We start from the raw sequence: 18080 nt of genomic DNA, 5'->3' as shown, positions 1-18080 counted from the left end.
TGAAGAACACATAGCAATCCTAAATAGGTGTGCATCAAGCAACAGAGGTATAAAATATGTGAAAGAGAAACGGAGAGAACAGAAAAGGAAAACAGACAACTCCTTAATTATAGTTGGAGACTCCAACACCCCTCTCTCAACAAGTGATGAAACAACTAGATAGAAAATCACCAAGGTTAGAAAAAACTCAATAGCAGCATCAACCAAGAAAATCTAATGAACGTTTATAGGACCCTCTACCCAACAACAACAGAATTGGCATTCTTTCCAGGTGTGGCACAAAACATATACCAAGGTAGACCATATCTTGCCCCAAAAATAAACCCTAACAAATTTAAAAGAATTTAAATAATACAGGGTGTGTTCTCCAATCACCATGGAATCATACTAGAAATCCATAACAGAAAGGTAATGGGAAAAATTTCAACACTTGGAAACAAAACAACAGATTCCTGAATAGCCATGGGTCAAAGAGGAACTCTCAGAGAAGTAAAAATAATACATTAAACTGAATGAGAATAAAAACATAGCATATCAAAATTTATGGGACACAATGCAATGATGAGAAGGAAATTTTATAGTACTAAGTGCATACACTAGAAAAGGGAAAAAAGTCTGAAATAAATAATCAAAGTTTATACTTCAAGAACTCAAAAAAAAGTGGGGAGCCAAATAAACATAAAGCAAGCAGAAGTAAAAAAAATAAATAAAGGTAGCAAGAGAAACCAAGAAACTGATAGAGAAGAATCAGTGAAACAAAGAGATGTGTTTTGAAAAGATCAATCAATAAAATAAGTGAGCCTCTATCAAGCCTGAGAAAGAATAAAAGGGAGAAAACACTAATTGCCAACATCAGAAATAAAGTAAGGGTATCACTGCAGATCCTGCAGACATCAAATGGGGAATAAAGTAATAGTATAAACAACTCTACATGCCTAAATTTTACAACTTAGAGGAAATGGACCAATTTTTCAAAAAACACACACTTCCACAACTCACCCAAAATCAAACTGATTCTTGGAATAGTTCTAAACTATTAAGAAAACTGAATTAATAATAAAAAAACTTGTCCCACAGGAAATGTTCAGGCCCAGATGGTTTTGCTGGAAAATTCTACTGAGAAACTTAACACCAATTCTATGGTGTTCTAGAAAATAGAACACCTTCTCTTCTAGAAAATAGAAGAGAAGGGAACATGTCTTAATTCATTTTGCGATGTTACCTTGATACCAGAACCAGACAAAAACACTACAAAAAAGAAAATGAAAGATCCATTTTCCTCATGAATATAGACACAAAAATCTTAACAAAGTACTAACAGAAAATTCAGCAAAATATAAAGAGATTATATACTATGACCAAATGGGGTTTATTGCAGAGATGTGAAACTAGTTCAGTATTTAAAAAAAAAAATCAATGTAATCTACCAATTAATGGCTAAAGAAGAAAAATCACATGAATGAATCAATTCAGAAAAAGCATTTGACAAAATTCAATCCATTCATAATAAAAAAAATCTTTAAAAATATGAATACAGAAGAACTTCAAATTCATAAAGAACATCTACAAAATATCTACTGCTAACCTTATCAAAAAATGAACACGTACTCCCTAAGATCAGGAACAAGGCAGGATGTCTCTTCTCACTACTCTTATTCAACATAGTGTCAGAAGTTTTAGCGCATACAATGAGATAAGAAAAGGAAATAAAAGACAAACATAAATAAATAAAATGGCCCCTATTTGAAGATGGCATGATTATTTACACAAACTTAGAAATAATAAGTTTGTTCAGAAAAATTATAGGATATCAGATAATGTACCAAAATCAATGGTATTTCTATATTCCTAACATTAACACACGAACACCAAAATTAAAAATAAAATACCATTTACAATTACTAAAAAAGAGAGAAATAGAAGATTATAAAATGCTGATTAAAGAAATCAAAGCTGAAAGAAATAAAAACAGATCTAAATAAATGGAGAGGCATACTCAACATAGTAAAGATGTTAATTCTCTCCAAATTTAAAGACAAGCTTAACACAATTCCTACCAAAATTGAAGTAGGTGTTTTTTGTAAATATATACAAGATCATGATGCACTTACCCAATACATATATCCAATTTCAGACTTTTGTATCTATTGTAATCAAGATTATAAAATATTGGTAGAGGAATAGACACATAAATCAATGGAGAAGAATAGGGAACACAGAATAGACTCAGAAAATATGCTTCACTGAATATTTTATTGTATTTTTATGAGTTGAAATTCATATAACACAAAATTAACCATTTTAAAAGGAACAAATCAATAGCATTTAGTATATTTACAATGTTGTGGAAATAATATTTCTATCTAACTCCAAAACACTTTCATCATTCCAAAGTAAAACCCCATAGCCATTAATACTTTCTCCTTGTTCCTCCCTCCAAACACCAATTTGCTTTCTATGATTTTCCTATTCTTAATATTTCATATGAGTGGAAAATACAATATGTGACCTTTTGTGTCTGGCTTCCTTCACTTAACATTTTACTTTTGAGGTTTATCCATGTTGTAACATGTATCAGTACTTCATTCCTTTCTATGGTTGAATAATACTTCATTCTGTCTGTTTACCACAATTTTTTTATCCATCCATCCATTGATGGACATTTGTGTTGTTTCTAATTTTGGCTGTTATGAGTAGTGTTGCTATGAACATTCACGTACAAATCTTTGAGAGCTTGTTTTCAGTGTTTTGGAGCATGTAAGTAGGATTGGAATTGCTGGGTCATATGGTCATTCAGTGTTTAACTTTTTGAAGAATGACTGACTACACTGTTTTCCACAGCAACTAAACCTTTTTACATTCCCATTGGCAGTGTACAAGGTTTCCAATTAGCCAAGTCCTTGCCATAACTTGTTATTCTCCTTTTTACAGAATATTTTTATAGCCATCCTATTGGGTATGAAGTGGTATTTCACTGTGGTTATGATTTACATTTTCCTAATGACTAAGAATATTGAGCAAGTTTTCATGTACTTTCAGGCCATTTGTAATATCTTCTCTAGTGAAACATCTATTCAAATCCTTTGTCTATTTTTTAAATTGGGTTATTTGTCTTTTTGCTGTTGAGTTGTAAGAGTTATTTATATATTTGTGATATTAATCCCTTATCAGATATGAATTCCAAATATTGTCTCCCATTCTCTAAGTTGTCTTTCCATTTTCTTGATAATGCTCTTGCATTAAATGTATAAAAATGTTAAATTTTGATAAAATCCAGTTTATTTATTTTTTGTTAATTCTCATGCTTTTGGTGTCAGATCTAAGAATCCATTGCCAAAGCCAAGGTCCCTGTGTTTCTTCTAAGAGTTTATAGTTTTAATTCTTACATTAAGGTTGTTGATCGGTTTTGAGTTAATTTTTATAAATGATGTGAGGTAGGGGTCCAAATTAATTATTTTACATGAAGATATGCAGTTGATCCAGTGCTTCTTGTTCAAGAGATCATTCTTTCTGCATTGAATAGTCATGGCCCCTTTTTGCAAGTCAATTGGCCATTGAAGTGTATTTCTGGAATTTCAATTCTCTTCCATTGGTTTGTATATCTGTCCTTATGTCAGTATCACACTGTTTTGATTAATGTAGTTTTGTGGCAAGTTTTAAGATCAGGAAGTGTGAGTCTTCAATCTTGCTCTTCTTTTTTAGACCGTTTCGAATTTTTAGGAGGTTGGCAATTCCTGATTTTTTACAAAGGTGCAAAGCAATTCAATGCAGAAAAGATAGCCTTTTCAAAAAAATGATGTGGGACAATTAGACATTCTAAGGGAAAACAAGTGAACCTTAAAGTCTCAAACCCTGTACAAATTTCACTCAAAAGGGGTGACAGACTTAAATGTAAAATGTAAAACTCTTAAGCTTTCATTTCAAAAAAGTCTTTGGGATCTTGGATTTAGATTTGACATCAAAAGTAAGATCTATGGAAGGAAAAATGAACAAATTTGACTATATCAAAATTTAAAACTTTTGTCCTAGAAGGGACCCTATTAAGAGGATGAAAAAAGAAGCCATGGACTGAAGGAAAATATTTGCAAACCACAAACCCAGGAAGGACTGGTATCTAGAATGTATAAAGAATTCTCAAAACTCAACAACAGAAAAAAACAAACATACAAGAAAGAAACCCCAAGCAATCCAAATAGGAAATGGCCAGAAGACAAGAAGAGGTATTGCACTAAAGAGACTATACAGATCACAAATAAACACGTGAAAAGGTGTTCATTGTGATTAGCTGTTAGGGAAATGCAAATTAAAATCACAGTGGGTAGGACACCTGGTTGGCTCAGTGGCTGAATGTCTGCCTTTGGCTCAGGTCGTGATCCCAGGGTCCTGGAATCAAGTCCTGCATTGGGTTCCCCACAGGGAACCTGCTTCTCCCTCTGCCTATGTCTCTGCCTCTCTCTCTGGGTCTCTCATGAATGTATAACTAAAATCTTTAAAAAATAATAAAAAAAAATAAAATTACAATAAGCTATCACTACACGTGTATCAGAATAACTACAATAAAAAATAGTGACCCCAGCAAATGCAGGCAAGGATGCTGAGAAATAGAATCGCTTGTGCCTCACTGGTGGAAATGTCAGATGGTACAGACATCCAGAAAAATGGTTTGGCTCTTTCTTTGAAAACTAAGCATGAGACCATCGTACAAACCAGTGATTGCACTCATGGGTATTTATCCTAGAGAAATGACAATTTATGTTTGTAAAAAACCTGTACAGGAATGTTGATAGCAACTTTATTTGGAAGAGCCCAAAATGGAAACAAGCCAGGTGGTTTAACCAATGTGTTTCTTGCATACCACGGAATACTACTCAGTAACACCAAGGAACAAACCATTGACAAGGGAAACAACTTGAATCAGTCTTGAGGTAATTATGCTGAGTGGAAAAAGCCCACCCCCAAAGACTACATAGTGTATGATCCCCTTTACAGAGCACTGTTGAAATGACAACATTGCAGAAATAAGAACAGGTTCGCCATCACCAGGCATTCGGGATGAGTAGGGAGGGGCAGAGGGAAGGAAGATAGGTGTGGCTGTAAGAGGGTCACGGGAAGGATCCTAGTGGTGAACGAGAGGTTCTGTACCTTGACTACATCAATGTCAATATTCTGGTTGTGCTATGACACTATAGTTTTACAAGATGCTATCACCGGAAGACACTGGGTAAGTGGTACACTCAAGTGCCCTGGTGTATCTTACAACTGTATGCGAAATCTCTAATGATTTCAGAATGAAAGGTTTAATTAAAAAATTTTCCTTTCACATTTGTAAGAAAAGACAGCAGGCCTGTCGGTGTGTAACAAGGGGGCACACACAGTGGTTAAGGTGGAGTTCAAATGAGGACACTCATGGCTTGATCGCTCGGCTTATTTCTTGGCTGCACAATACTGCAGAAATGGTTGAGACTGTTATATTTTAAATTGTTTTTCTTCTTAGACATATGTTTGATTTATGCTCATAATAGATTGTGTTTAAAGACGAGAAACATAAGGAACCTGATAATGAAATACAAGATAATTAAGAGCAAAAAAAGGGAACACTACAATCTTACTGCAAAATTACCTTCGCCAATCTGTAAATCACATTCATCTGATAAAAACCCTTCTACGGAACATCAAGATGTCTTTGGTACTTCAAAAACAGCGTTAAGGAGAGAAAATAGAGTGACAATTATGTCCAATTTGGCTTTTCATTTATTGAGAATAAAGGCTCTATCCACACCCACAATGTGCTATTTGCAGAGTGCTTGCAAATAGCGGCCTGAAATCTTTCCCCTCCTGTCATTTATAAACAAAACATGGAAATTATAAAAATAAAACCGTAGCTTTTTTAAGCATAAAATTCCAGAGTTTCAGACATCCGTTCTTGGAAACCAGTTTTTCCTATACTTGATGCTATATTATGGAGTAAAATCCAAAAGTACTTTTTAGGATACATTCAGTCTCCAAACCAGATAGGACATATCATTTTTTTAGCACATTTATCTGAAAATAATATTTCCTTTTATATAATTTAATAAAAACTATATATTGTGCATTCCTCGTTAAATGATGTAAAGAAGAATTTTTTAAATGACTGTATTGTGATTATTGATTCCATTAAAACAGACTTTAGAATACAATATTCAATATGATACTCTTGTTTAAGATTTCAAATCACGGACTCATCACAGACTGCACAGAAATGGCAAAGCCAGTTAAACATTTTTTGAGGATAGTCATAGTGAAAAGTGTTTGTGAGTCACATACGGCTAGGCAGCGGTGACAGATGTGTGTGTTCGCATTTGTCAGATTTAAAGTATCCTGTACGTGTCCCTTCTTATGTGTCTGCTGCCTTTTATCTAGGGCAATTAGGAAACGGAGGGTCCTGCTTAATTAAATGTTCTCCATAAATGAAAATCCTCTCCATGTGAGCACTGGATAAGAGTCCAGGGACTTCAACCTTTGACTAGCCTGGGGTCCTTAGACAAATAAAGTGGGATGATGACAGTATTAATCTTTCATGTTGTATGTCTAAAGGCAGTCAAATAATGGATCAGGTTTTTATTTACATTTGGGCTTCTTTCTCATTTGCTATGTTTTCTACTTCAAGTAACAAAAAATCCAAACCCAGCTGATTTAAGTCATGAGGAAAATAAGAACCCGAGATAGGGCACCTTCAGAATTGGTTATTTCAGCAGCTCAGTGACATCGGTAAGGTCTTAGCTTATTTTCCTGTTGTGCCATCTTTCTTGGGTCAACTTGGCTGCTCTTCAGGTCACAGGACATCAACTGTGGGCCCAGGGGACCCTTGTAGTTAATGATAGTATCAAGAGGGGAAAGAGACATCATCTCTTCCTGTGGATATTTAAAAAAATTTTTTTTAAAGATTCATTTATTTTAGAGAGAGAGAAAGAGAGAAAACACATGCTTGCATGGATGAGGGGAGGGGCAGAGGTAGAGAATCTTTAAACACACTCCCCGATGAGTGCAGAGCCGGACAGGGGGCTCAATCCCACTACTCATGAAATCATGATATGAGCTGAAGCCAAGAGCTGGACACTTAACCCACTGAGCCACACAGGCACCTTTGCCCGCCTCCCCTGTGCATCTCTTTATCCGCCCTCAGCTGACTTTCCGTCACCTCTCCTTGGCCAGACGGGGCTCCCTGCTCTCCCCTTAGCCAGTTCCTGGCAAAGAGAACAGAAGCCCCATGGTTGGCTCAGAGCACGCTGAACAGAATTGACATTCTATCGGCAGAGAGAGAGAATACGTGTTGGGTGTTGATATGACAAGGGATCAGGATGAGGACAATTAAGCCAATACACCAAAAGATTCAGAGCAAAAGGTTCTCTGGGCACCTATTCGTACGATGTGTATTTTGAGATACGTATTAGCTGCCACGTGCATACACTCACTCTGTGTAAGTGATGTAGAATTGCATAGTGATTCTGGGTGCAGGCTCTGAGTCAAATCCTAGCTCTGCCTTTTGTGAGACAAACTGCCTTAGATAAATTGTGTGACTTTTCTGAGCTTAACTTATTAAATGGGGACCTTATAAGAGTGCTAAGCAAATTAGGTGATACAATCCATACAAAGGGGTTAGGCCCAGCGCCCAATGCATAGTTAGCAATCAATAAACGTAAAGTGCTGGTGTGGTGCCAGCAATGAGTGTGAGCTAAACACGCCTTTACCTCGCAACAGCTGAACAGCTGCTAACTGCTTTCACTCCACCAGACACTCTGCCATCCGCCTAATCTGTTCTCCATACAGCACCTGGAGGGACGTTCAAAATGTACAGGAGATCATGTCATTCTCTTGCTCGAAACCTTCCACTGGCTTCCATTACACATCAAATTAGATCTGAAATCCTTGTTTATCTGAGCTTACAGGGCCTAAGAGATCTGGCCCCAGCCACTTCTTGCCTTCTTCAACAAATGTCTGCCTGGTCCCTCTGCTGAGCCACAGTGGCCTCCCTCACATCCATTCAGGTCTTCACCTGTCGTGCCTTGTGCCTGCATGTTCACCCCACCAGGTCTTGTCATATCTTGTCCCATCATTTCTTCATGCCTCTGCTCCCCATCTTCTGGGGAAGCCGAGCCCCCAGAGGTCTAGTCTGACCAGTGCACAGGCATGGATGGAGCCCAGAGTCTCTGTGTCAGTTTGTGCCACGTGCAGGGGGCTTCTTGGATTGGGTAGTGGCAGTAACAGCAGAGGGATCTGTCTCTAAGGCTGTGGGAACAGCTCAGAGGGGCCAGTAGGCAGGATAAATAGGGTTGAGGGGAGGGACAGAGTGGAGGGAGTAGGGGTGGGGGCAGAGACATCAGTGTGGTGACTCAGATTTGGGGTGGCATATGAGCTAAGTCCAGTACCACCTCACAGATCCTCGTCTGGCTTGGTGCTCTTTACAAGACTTAAGATGACCTGCCACAGTACTGCCTGTGCATTCAAATGGAGCGTATATTCACAGGAATGGAGTGTCCATAAGGTAAGCATTCATCTTTTTGAATGATCTTTTTTTTATATATATATAAGATGGGCATGTTATTTACCACTCTATATTGATGAGCTGGAAAACAGTGGCGTGGCAAAAAATGTGTGAGTTTAAATAAATAAGGTTGAGTAAAGGTTGGCCCTCTCTTTGCCCTTCTCTTCCTCCCATCCTCCTGCTTCATCTCTCTCCCCTATCCCCTCTAGGAGGTAGTACTTTGTGGCTTGGAGGTTGTCCTTGTCAGCCCACATTCTCCCTGTGCATGTGGAATTCCGTGAGTGGCTGAGCTTCATTTCCTCCTATTTGGCAGCCTTCCGCACGCCCATCGCCCATCGTACCATCAGCCTAGGCCTTGGGAGCCGGATGGGACTGCTGTCTCAGGATTGCTACCACAGAGAAGGGGTTTATTTTCCACGCCCTCCACCTTTACCCATTCACAGTTCCCTCCCCTTCGCTGTGGATTTTCATTTCTCCTAGCTTCTTAATTAAAATCCGCATTCCTTAGCACTTCTTTTTTGCCTTGAAAATTTTCCCAAATCACACCTCTTGAAGGAATACCTTACTTAATCTCCATGCTGGCTACTTTTCACCCTAAATCAAAGTTAGACAATTATTTCCGAGTGTGATTTTAGGTCTAGGGTTTTGAATTTATTGCCTGCATTCCCTTAATTTCTAGATGACTAAGTGAACCGTGATTTAAGAAATTTTGAAGAAACCCTTAACATCATAGCTCTGTTTACATCAGAGTGGCCCTCACTTCCATAAATCCTAGCAAAACAAAGGCATGGGCTTCTAGAATTGAAAATGACCTCAGAAGCTGATTGAGTATGAATGCCTCCCACCCTGCCTACACCTCCACCTCCCCCTGGAGACGTGAAGAAACTAGGCCTGGACAGTCTTGCCCAGTCAAAGTGGGGCAGAGGCAGGAGAGGCACCCGCTCTGTGTGCCTTTCTGTCTGGGGCTCTCCAAAGATCCAGACTGCTTCTTTAGTCGGCTGCATGGTTTGGTTTAAAATTTTTATAAAACATTCTTTGAACGGGTAGCAGAATGTTCAATTATGCTAGACCAGGAAGATCCTTTCCTGCCTTTTCCCACCTTCTCACATGACCTTTCAGTCTGGCTTCTAACAGGTGTTTCTGAGCACTGTCTGACCAGCCCAGGGAGACCTGACCCACAGCTAGTGATGGAAACTTGTTGCTGAACCTGCAGGAGGTACTCCTGCCTCTTCCCGATCCCGTGGCTCTGTGGTCTCTGCGTGGCCTGATGTACTTGCCGCTCCATGCTGAAATGACATGTAGGAGACCCATTGTTTGGCTGTAGTTTTTGATCATATTGTTGTGTTTTGGATAAGAATGGAAACAGAAAAAAAGTTTTAAAACTGGTAAATATCTATAGGAAATTTTTAAATATCCCGATCTTGCAAAAATACAGCACAGCACTTACTCCCTTAAATGTGTCTCTGAGTCTCTCGTGAAATTGCTCACCGATCACCTACGCTGGAGGTTGGAGGCAGTCATCTGAACTATGTTTCCTTTAACTTCCCCCTTCCAAACTTACTGAATTATGTGAATTCGAAACTTAGTCCCCCTCCCTTTTTGTGGCCAAGCATCCCAGCTGGTTACTGAGAATCATCAGTATGCTTGCAAATTCTGAAATAGGGTTTCAAGCAAATTCATTGTGTGGAATCTAGCCTATTTTCCATGTTGGTGGAGTAGTGTTAAGCCAAGATTTGCCCTGAGAGGTCAAAGCACAGAGCAATTCAGAGCGGTGTCAAGGTCTACTGGCATCTGATGCCGCTTCCCTGAAGGCTTGTTTTTATTTCGTCATTCACACTTCACCTTTTTTATTCCAAGGTGACTTTAATTCCACGCTTATTTTATGCACAGTAGTCACAATAGCTCACTTCAGGTGTTAGTATTATCTCCAAGGGATATTCTGTACATCTGGTTTGTAGCAGCTACATTCCCCCCTTCTTTGGGAAGCAAAGGAAGTCTGTAGAAGTCCAGTCCCTGTTCACCACACTAAACAGAGCTATTTTGGATCTTGGTCAATCTACAGACCTTGGCTTATGTATGACCCAGAGTTATTAAAAATATAAACCCCAAGGCCCGCCTTGATTATGTAATAGGGCCACTAGGCTGACTCAGGAACTTTGTGCTCAGAGCTGAGAACAGAAATCTGCTTTTCCAAACACCTCAAAGTGTGGGAGGGGAGCTAAACCCAGTCTCTGAGCTGTGGGGCTCCATCTTGTCCACGGACTTAGAATTAAATTTCAGAGGGACGCATAGCACATTTCCAATTCCCCTGCTTCCTTTTATGTCCAGTCCTTCTTCTCTTTTTCCCAGGATGGAAAAGTGCCATCTTTTCCCCAGTCCAGCTGCAGAGAACCTGGCCTCAAGCCAGCCTTGGGGGTTCAGTCACGGATGGCCTTGGCAAAGATTTATGGTCAAATATGAGAGAGCATCATTCCTGCCAAGGCCCTAGGGCACTGAGGATGGAATGGCTTTTGTCCTTCTGAGCCCACATCACAGTTTCCAGGTGGAAAGTCACAGTGCTGGAGACCTGGAAGTCACCCAGGGTCTCATGCACTCCTCGTTTTGCAGATGGAGAAACTGATATGACTGGCCTGGGGTATACCCTGGGCAGTGGTAGGGGGAGAGCTGGATCCCAGATAGAATTCTATGTGAGGGCAGGGACTATTCTGGTCCATCCACTGCTGTCTTCCCAGCACCTAGCACGGTGCCTGGTATATAGGAGGCACCCAGTAAACATCTGTTAAAGGAAAGAGCAAATGTAACACCTTTTCCTCCATGCCAGCATTTTATTCTTCCTCTTCTCTTGATATTTAACTAAACTTATTCTCAGAAAATCCCCTCTGTCCCCTTCTCCAGACGAGAAGAGACCACAGGGGCATGGACAAGACACTACTGTTCACCACGCCAGCAAGTTACCTGGTGCCCACACAGAGCAGGGAGCAGCTCCCCAGAAAGGCTCTTGCCGGTTAGTTACCACCAGCCTGGCTTAGGTAGGGTCTCACTCCTAAGTCTGATGTCAGACTTGGACTACAGACAGATGGTGTGTGTGTGTGTGTGTGTGTGTGTGTGTGTGTGTGTGTGTGTGTGTCGGGGGGGGGGTTGCTAGCTGTTACAGAGGTGTTTACAATTTATTTGGGCACCAATACCGACAGCCAGGGTGGGAGTCTCCAGGAGTTCTGGATGTTGAATAGGGATCCAGAAAGGTTTGGGAGCTCCAGGCTTGGGGATGAAGTCAGGGCAGTGAAACTGTCTCGTTGGAAGGGGGGCTAGGGGACCCTCTCGTCGCAGCTTGGCCGGGCTAAGCCAGCGTCACCTGGGACTGCCCTCGTATGCACAGGATTTTGTAAGATTCTCCAGCTGGTAGCGGGCAGAGCCAGCCGAGAGAGAGAAAAACTTTGCTTGTCGGCAGGTTGTCGGCTCTCAGCGAGGGGGAGTGTCCCTAGGCTCGGCGTCCAGGGCCACGGGCGCGGGTGAGGTGTCCGGGCCCGCCGGGCTCCACAGCTGTGGCCGCTGACCATCTCGAGAGCACCGGCGGGAAACTCGGCCCGGGCAGGAGCCCGAGGAGGGGACGGGAGGGGAGGGGAGGGGCGGGGAGGGGAGCGGAAGGGGGCGGCCGCCCGCGGAGCCCTAGGAGAGCCAGCTGCGGAAGCGCGCCGCCTTCCCCCGCGGGGCCGGAGCTCGCCCTGGGGCGCCCGGAGTCCTCGCGCCCCGCGAGCGCGCCCGGCTGCTCCGCGCACCTGCCTCGGGCCCCGCGCGGGGGTGAGCGGGGGGTGAGCGGCGGGCGGGCGGGCGGGCCGCGCGCACAGGTGGCGGCGATTGGGCAGGCGGGGCCGGCAGGGTGACGTCACGGGCTCGGGTCCCGGCGGCAGAAATAGGGCAGCCGCGGCGGCGGCGGTACGGCAGCGGCGGCTCGCGGAGCTGGAGCCGAGGCAGCCTCCGGCGCGCCCGGGACCCGCCGACAGCCGCGGAGACCGACCGAGGGACGCGCGGCCGGGTCGCCGCCACCGCCGCCGCCGCCGCCGCCGCCACGGGCGCTCGCGTGGGCCGGCTACCTGGTCTCGCCGCGGCCCCGGCCACCTCAGGTACGCGGGCGCGGGGAGGGTGCCGAGCCGCCGCCGCCGCCGCCGCCGCCAGCCGGTCCCGCCGCGCGCCGCTGGGGTCCGGGCGCCCGCGCCGCCCGCGCCCCCCGCGCCCCCCGCGCCCCCCGCGCCGCCCCTCCCCGCAGGACCCGCGCGGGCGCTCGCCGGGAGAGCCAAGTTTGCCCGCCTGGCGGGCGGCGGGCTCGGGACCGCGGGACTCGGGCGCGCCCGGGCTCCCCGGCCCCGGCCAGGACTCGGGGGGCGGGCTGGGGCGCGGAGGGGTGGCCGGGGCCGCAGCCGGTGCCAGGGCGAGCCGGCCGGCGCGCGCAGCGGAACCGCTCCGGGACCCCGCAGGCGCCGCTCCCCGCTCGGGCCCCCGGGCGGCCTCGGCGAGCCGCGCGCCCTTGGCCGGGCTGGGGTGCGGAGCGGGCGTCCTCGCTGCCTCCCCGCGCCGGCTTTGCGGGCAAACTTGCGTGTCCCCGCCGCAGCCGGAAGGGCCCGCTGCGCCCCGCCTGGCCGTCGCTCCCCCGAGGTCCGCCGCGTCCGCCCGCGGGGGCTCGGCGGAGGCTGAGGAGGGGGCCCCGGGGCGCGCCCTGCCCCCGCGAAGCCCGCGGCCCGGGTCCTTCCGAGGGAGCGACCTGGGCTTCCCGCTGCGGAGCCGCTAGGGAGCAGTTTGGGGGACGCTCGGGCAGGGAGCTTGGTCCTAAGGCAGCGCGTGCAGCGGGGGATCTGCGCCCCCCTGCGCCCGCCTGCGCCCCCCTGCGCCCCCCTGCGCCAGCACAGGAGGCCTGCTTCAAGTTTGGGGGGCACCCGGGCGGCGCGGACCGAGCGCGGCGCTCGGGCTCCGGCCGTCGGGAGTGGGCGGCCGAGCGCGGCGCGAGCCTTCGGGGCCCTCTGGAGCGGACGGAGCGGCGCCCCGGGGTGCTCGCCCGCCGCCTGCCACCTGAGGACTTGGGCTCCCGCCCCTCTGGCAAGGGCAGACGCCCGCCGCAGGCGGCGACTCCGGCAGGTGCAGAGCGCGCGGGGCCCCGCGGGGCCGGACCCCGCCGGGCTGCGCCTCGCACCGCGGGTCGGGCCGCTGGCGCGCTGCAGCCGCCCTGGCTCCGGAGGACTGTCGCCGACATTGAGGAATCGCGCTCGGGTCGCTCCCTCCTCCGCTCTCCTCTAGGTGTCGCTTCCCCCGAGTGAAAAACAGCGCCCGTCGCTTTGATCCGTTCCCTTCCTAAATGTGTTGCCTGCCTGTGCACCGGGAACTGTGCTGGATGGTCCCCGAGATGCAGACGTTCGTCCACGTTCTCTGGGCCTCACATCAACGGAATTCCATTAGGAGGTGGCACCGTCACACTCTTAACCAAACGTGCACCGGGCATGGGCCTGTGTTGCGATCTGTCAGGCATCGGGAAGAAATTCAGACGTTTCTCGAAGGTTTAAAGTTATTTTTCCATCACCGGGCTTAGGGGAAAGTCAGACCCGACTTCTAACAGTGTCCTGTCAGTCCGGGAGTGGATGGGCTCCTGTGCTTGCTCCTGCTGGCTCCCAGGACAGGCTCTGATCTGGGTGGTGGGCAGGTGGAGGGCTCAACGGGGGTGGGGGGTGGTGGTGGTGGTGGTATTTGGTCAGGGGAGTGAAGGATGGCGCTTTTAGGACAGCAGAGCCCCCAGCAATCCTAAGGCAGTAGCTCAGAGCAAAGCCTTGAACCGATGCCCCACAGAGCCCATGCCTGCTTCCCTCCTTGGTTTTGTAAAACACTGCAGCGTTACTACACCACTTCTGTTCAGACACACTTAGCTGAATGTTAGTTTTCTTTCTATCCTAGGAGAACAGACACCCCCTCCCCCAAGACTTGAGACTGAGCCAAAGGGCAGGCGAGATGATAGCCTGCCTTATGTATACTGGACTGTATTAAAGTTGTTCCAGTGGCTTTTCCTGTCTTAGACATTATTGACCACCTTAAATTTTCATTAATTTCAGGAAATCTATTTTTATTTCTGAGACAGGAACTTATTCCCATGGGCCTTGGGAGAATTTTTATCCCTTCTGCGCTGTCCTGGAAGTGGGTGCATGAGGGGTAGGTTGGATTTTTCTCCCTTGACCATCATCAGTAGCTCAGGATTCTCCTTTTCTTCTCAGAGTTGCAGGATTTTTTTTCTTTTTCAAGTGATCTTCATGTTGTGATCTTCTGTTTGACTTAATACTATAGTCCAGAAACAGGTCATTGACTAGTCAGAATTTCTTATATTTTTAATTCCTACTTTACCTTTCTTGGTATTTTTCTGAAAATTCAACCTTCTTGTGTTGCTTATGTGTGGTCTATTGTGTGCTTACTAACTTGATGAAATTAGGAAGTTATTTCAAGAGCACATATGTCCTTACATTTTCTTTCTCTTAATGCCTAACACAAGGCATGGAACTTCAAGTAAAATAGAACTCCTGTTGAGAGAACATGGTACTTTAGTATAGTCCAAATGTTGAAACTCTGAGGGTTTCTGGAACTCACAGGTGTGTGGGTTAAACTTCATGGTATATAGGAGTGTCGTAGATTGACACGTTGCACAAGACTAATTTAGGCATCCAATTTATCAAATGTTGGAAGAATTAACCAAGGATAAAGAGCAGATAATTAATGCGAAATGCAGTGTAACTTCATTATGACTTGCTGCAGGGTTAGCCTGATATATTTCCATGCCTGATTTCCCTGGGTTGGTATTTTAGGGGCTATCTTAGAAAGTTTGAAACCCTTGCTTTTTTTTAAAAACACTTGGATGTCAAAACTAGGGTCCTGAGCATTTGAGAAGAAATTAATGTATAGTCTCATGGTGTTAGGTTAGGGTCAATATGGCTTTTTTTTTTTTTTTTTCCTTTTAACATTGGGTAGACATACCGGAGACTACAGGAGTCTGGTGGTCTCCAGGTGGTTTCCATTTGTTGACTGACATCTGTGCAAAATGCTATGTACCTGAAGTTAATTGACTAATGCATACACTTAGTTGGAAAGGTTGGAAATTCAGGGCCACACACTTTACTGTTTGTTCTCTTTAAGGTTGGGGTGGTATTGCTTGGTTCTACCAAAGCATCTTCATAATTTCTGATCTTGGTGGTTACAAAGAGAAATGATTTCCATGTAGCTAATCTATAATGTCTACTTTGGTAATATTCCCAATGTTCTGGGAGAGTTGCTGCAAGAGTACTAATGAATAATGTCTCTGAAAGCTCTGAAGGTCTGAATTCCCATTCTTTCCAAACAAGGCTGGCTCTCAGAGGAGAAAAGAGAAGTTTGTATTAGAACCACTGCCAGTTTAGTGTCAGTGTTTCTCTCTGGCCTCTGACCCTGTTCAATAAAGACCACTTGCATGCTGGTGTGTCTTCTGTGGTGGGGCAGATTTGGAATGGACTTATTCATACCTATTTCTCCTTAACCATTTGCCTTCTTATGTCATATTTTTCAACTTTCTTGGAAAAGTGAGTCAGTTTCCCAAATGTTACATTATACAAGTTTGTATGGTACCTCTATAATTTTAAATGCAAGTAATTGTGTAGATATTGGCTTATAATTAAAAGCCCAGAAAATCCTGTGCTTTATACACAAAGCAGGTAGGTGATCTAGTAGGGCCTATCCAGCACTAAGAAAAGCAAAAGTAGTCTGATCTAAACAGAATGCAAACATTGTATATGTGTTCGTGACTATGTAAGAAGCAAAATTATTGCGTAGGGGTCAGATGCCTGGTTTCAGTCTAGATCTGGCTCCTGACTTGGATGACACATTGGGTGAATTCTCTGATCTTCCAGGCTTCTGGTGTCCTGTCTGTGCAGCAGCCACACTAGCACATGATTCCCTTGAGCATGGGGGAAAGTGAGGCTTGGGTAGAAAACCTCAGAGGAACCAGCTCTTAAATATCAAGTGGTTGTGCTTTATGAGTTGTTTGAAAGAAAAGGCAGTCCCAGCTCTTTTATGAGAACAATCTCAGATAGATTTATAGCCAGTCTTAGGACTCTAACATGGATTGAATGAAGCTTATAAACCTAAATTGATCTCAAAAAGGAACTCAAGGTTGAAAAAGAGAGTTTGTGATATTATAGATGGTACCTGCCCATTTCTCTAATGAGGAAATTCTGGTATTTTCTTCTGCCTGAAGATCGATAGGGCTATTTGAAGGTGAGGAGTAATGAGTCAACAGATCTGCTTCCCTCAAAGTGACTGTCTTCAACATGCTGGCACTCCCCTATCAGTTGACAGACATCCTTGCTCCCCAGCATTCTGTGCATTGCCTCATGATTTCTTTCTTTTCAACTACATTTCTTCTTGTCCAATAAAGACAGCAGCTATGGGAGCTGAGGACCATGTGCCAAGTGGCCCCATTCCGGGGAGGGATGCAGAGAGGATCAGCTTGGTTCTTTCCTCATTCTTTTCCTGTTCCTGTAGAGGAGTATAGCTCTTGGCAGCTGCCACAGACTCAGAATTTCCTATCTTGCTCTACCTAGGTTTTCCCTACCTTACTAAAAACAACCATTTTTTAAAAAGATTTTTAAAAAATTATTTATTCATGAGACCCAGAGGCAGAGACATAGAGGGAGAAGCAGGCTCCTCACAGGGAGCCTGATGGGAGACTCGTTCCCCAGACACAGGATCACACCCTGAGCCCAAGGCAGATGCTCAACCACTGAGCCATCCAGGCACCCCAAAACAACTTTTGATTGAAACAAAATATTGCTATGTATTGAGACGCACAGAGGGTGGATGTGAAGAGCATAGATTTCATGCCAAGTTCCACTATGTGGCTTGGAGTCCCAGCTCTGCCATTTATTTGCCACGTGGCTTTGGCATGGTACTTACCCTCTCTGTGACCTGTCTGCTGTGTCTTCTGACAAGGGCCTAATGAATGCCCTCCTCATAGAGTAAAGTGAGGATTATGAATTAATACCTGTAAGGTGTTTAAAATAGTGCCTGACACGTAATAATTGCCATGTAAGTACTAACCAAATAGATGGCCTCTGTTTGGTTATTAGATAGATCATCAAAATTGATTTAGACGCAATATTAATTTTTTTATGAACCAAACCATCATAAAACTTGAGTTGTAAATTTTTAGGCTGTTGCTCCTGTAGATAAAATGAATTGTCAATCATAGTGAGTATAAAATGACATCAAACATGTGTCCACCTTGCAAATGAAGTCTGATTTGGTGGTGGCCAAGCTGAGCAAAATGTTACAAAGAAGCTGTCTGGAAATATTACAGTAATTAGACTGGCTATTGTGTTTCTTCATCTTTAAATCTTCAGGGGAACCTCATCACAAACCGGAGACAAGTCCAGGTGCTGTAGGGCTGAAGCCCAGATTTCTTGAAGCACAACTCAAAACAACTGGGTTAATAGCACAGGTCTAGGTGCACCCTCTAAAACAGTTTGAGTTTGCCACAATTGAAATGAATGGATTTTATTTT

The 18080-nt window shown here is 44.8% G+C and overlaps 1 protein-coding gene across 6 annotated transcripts in view; it reads left to right on the top strand.

The window, feature by feature from the left end:
• The first annotated feature begins 12187 nt into the window (after positions 1 to 12187).
• FSTL4 (follistatin like 4) overlaps positions 12188 to 18080 on the top strand; it is a 398360-nt gene continuing 392467 nt past the window's right edge. The window contains exons 1-2 of one of the 6 annotated variants that reach the window (XM_049091764.1): positions 13818 to 14067; positions 14640 to 14710. In XM_049091764.1, the coding sequence (XP_048947721.1) occupies positions 14011 to 14067; positions 14640 to 14710 (128 nt within the window). In that variant the 5' untranslated portion in view covers positions 13818 to 14010. Of the gene's footprint in view, positions 12323 to 12511; positions 12646 to 13817; positions 14068 to 14639; positions 14711 to 18080 lie in introns of those variants that run through there. The other 5 variants (XM_035697061.2, XM_049091765.1, XM_025432160.3 and 2 more) reach the window with 5 other exon arrangements.

The sequence above is a fragment of the Canis lupus genome, chromosome 11 (assembly GCF_003254725.2).
Source record: "Canis lupus dingo isolate Sandy chromosome 11, ASM325472v2, whole genome shotgun sequence".
Classification (NCBI taxonomy): Eukaryota; Metazoa; Chordata; class Mammalia; order Carnivora; family Canidae; genus Canis; species Canis lupus.
This window is presented reverse-complemented; position numbering and strand designations above follow the sequence as displayed.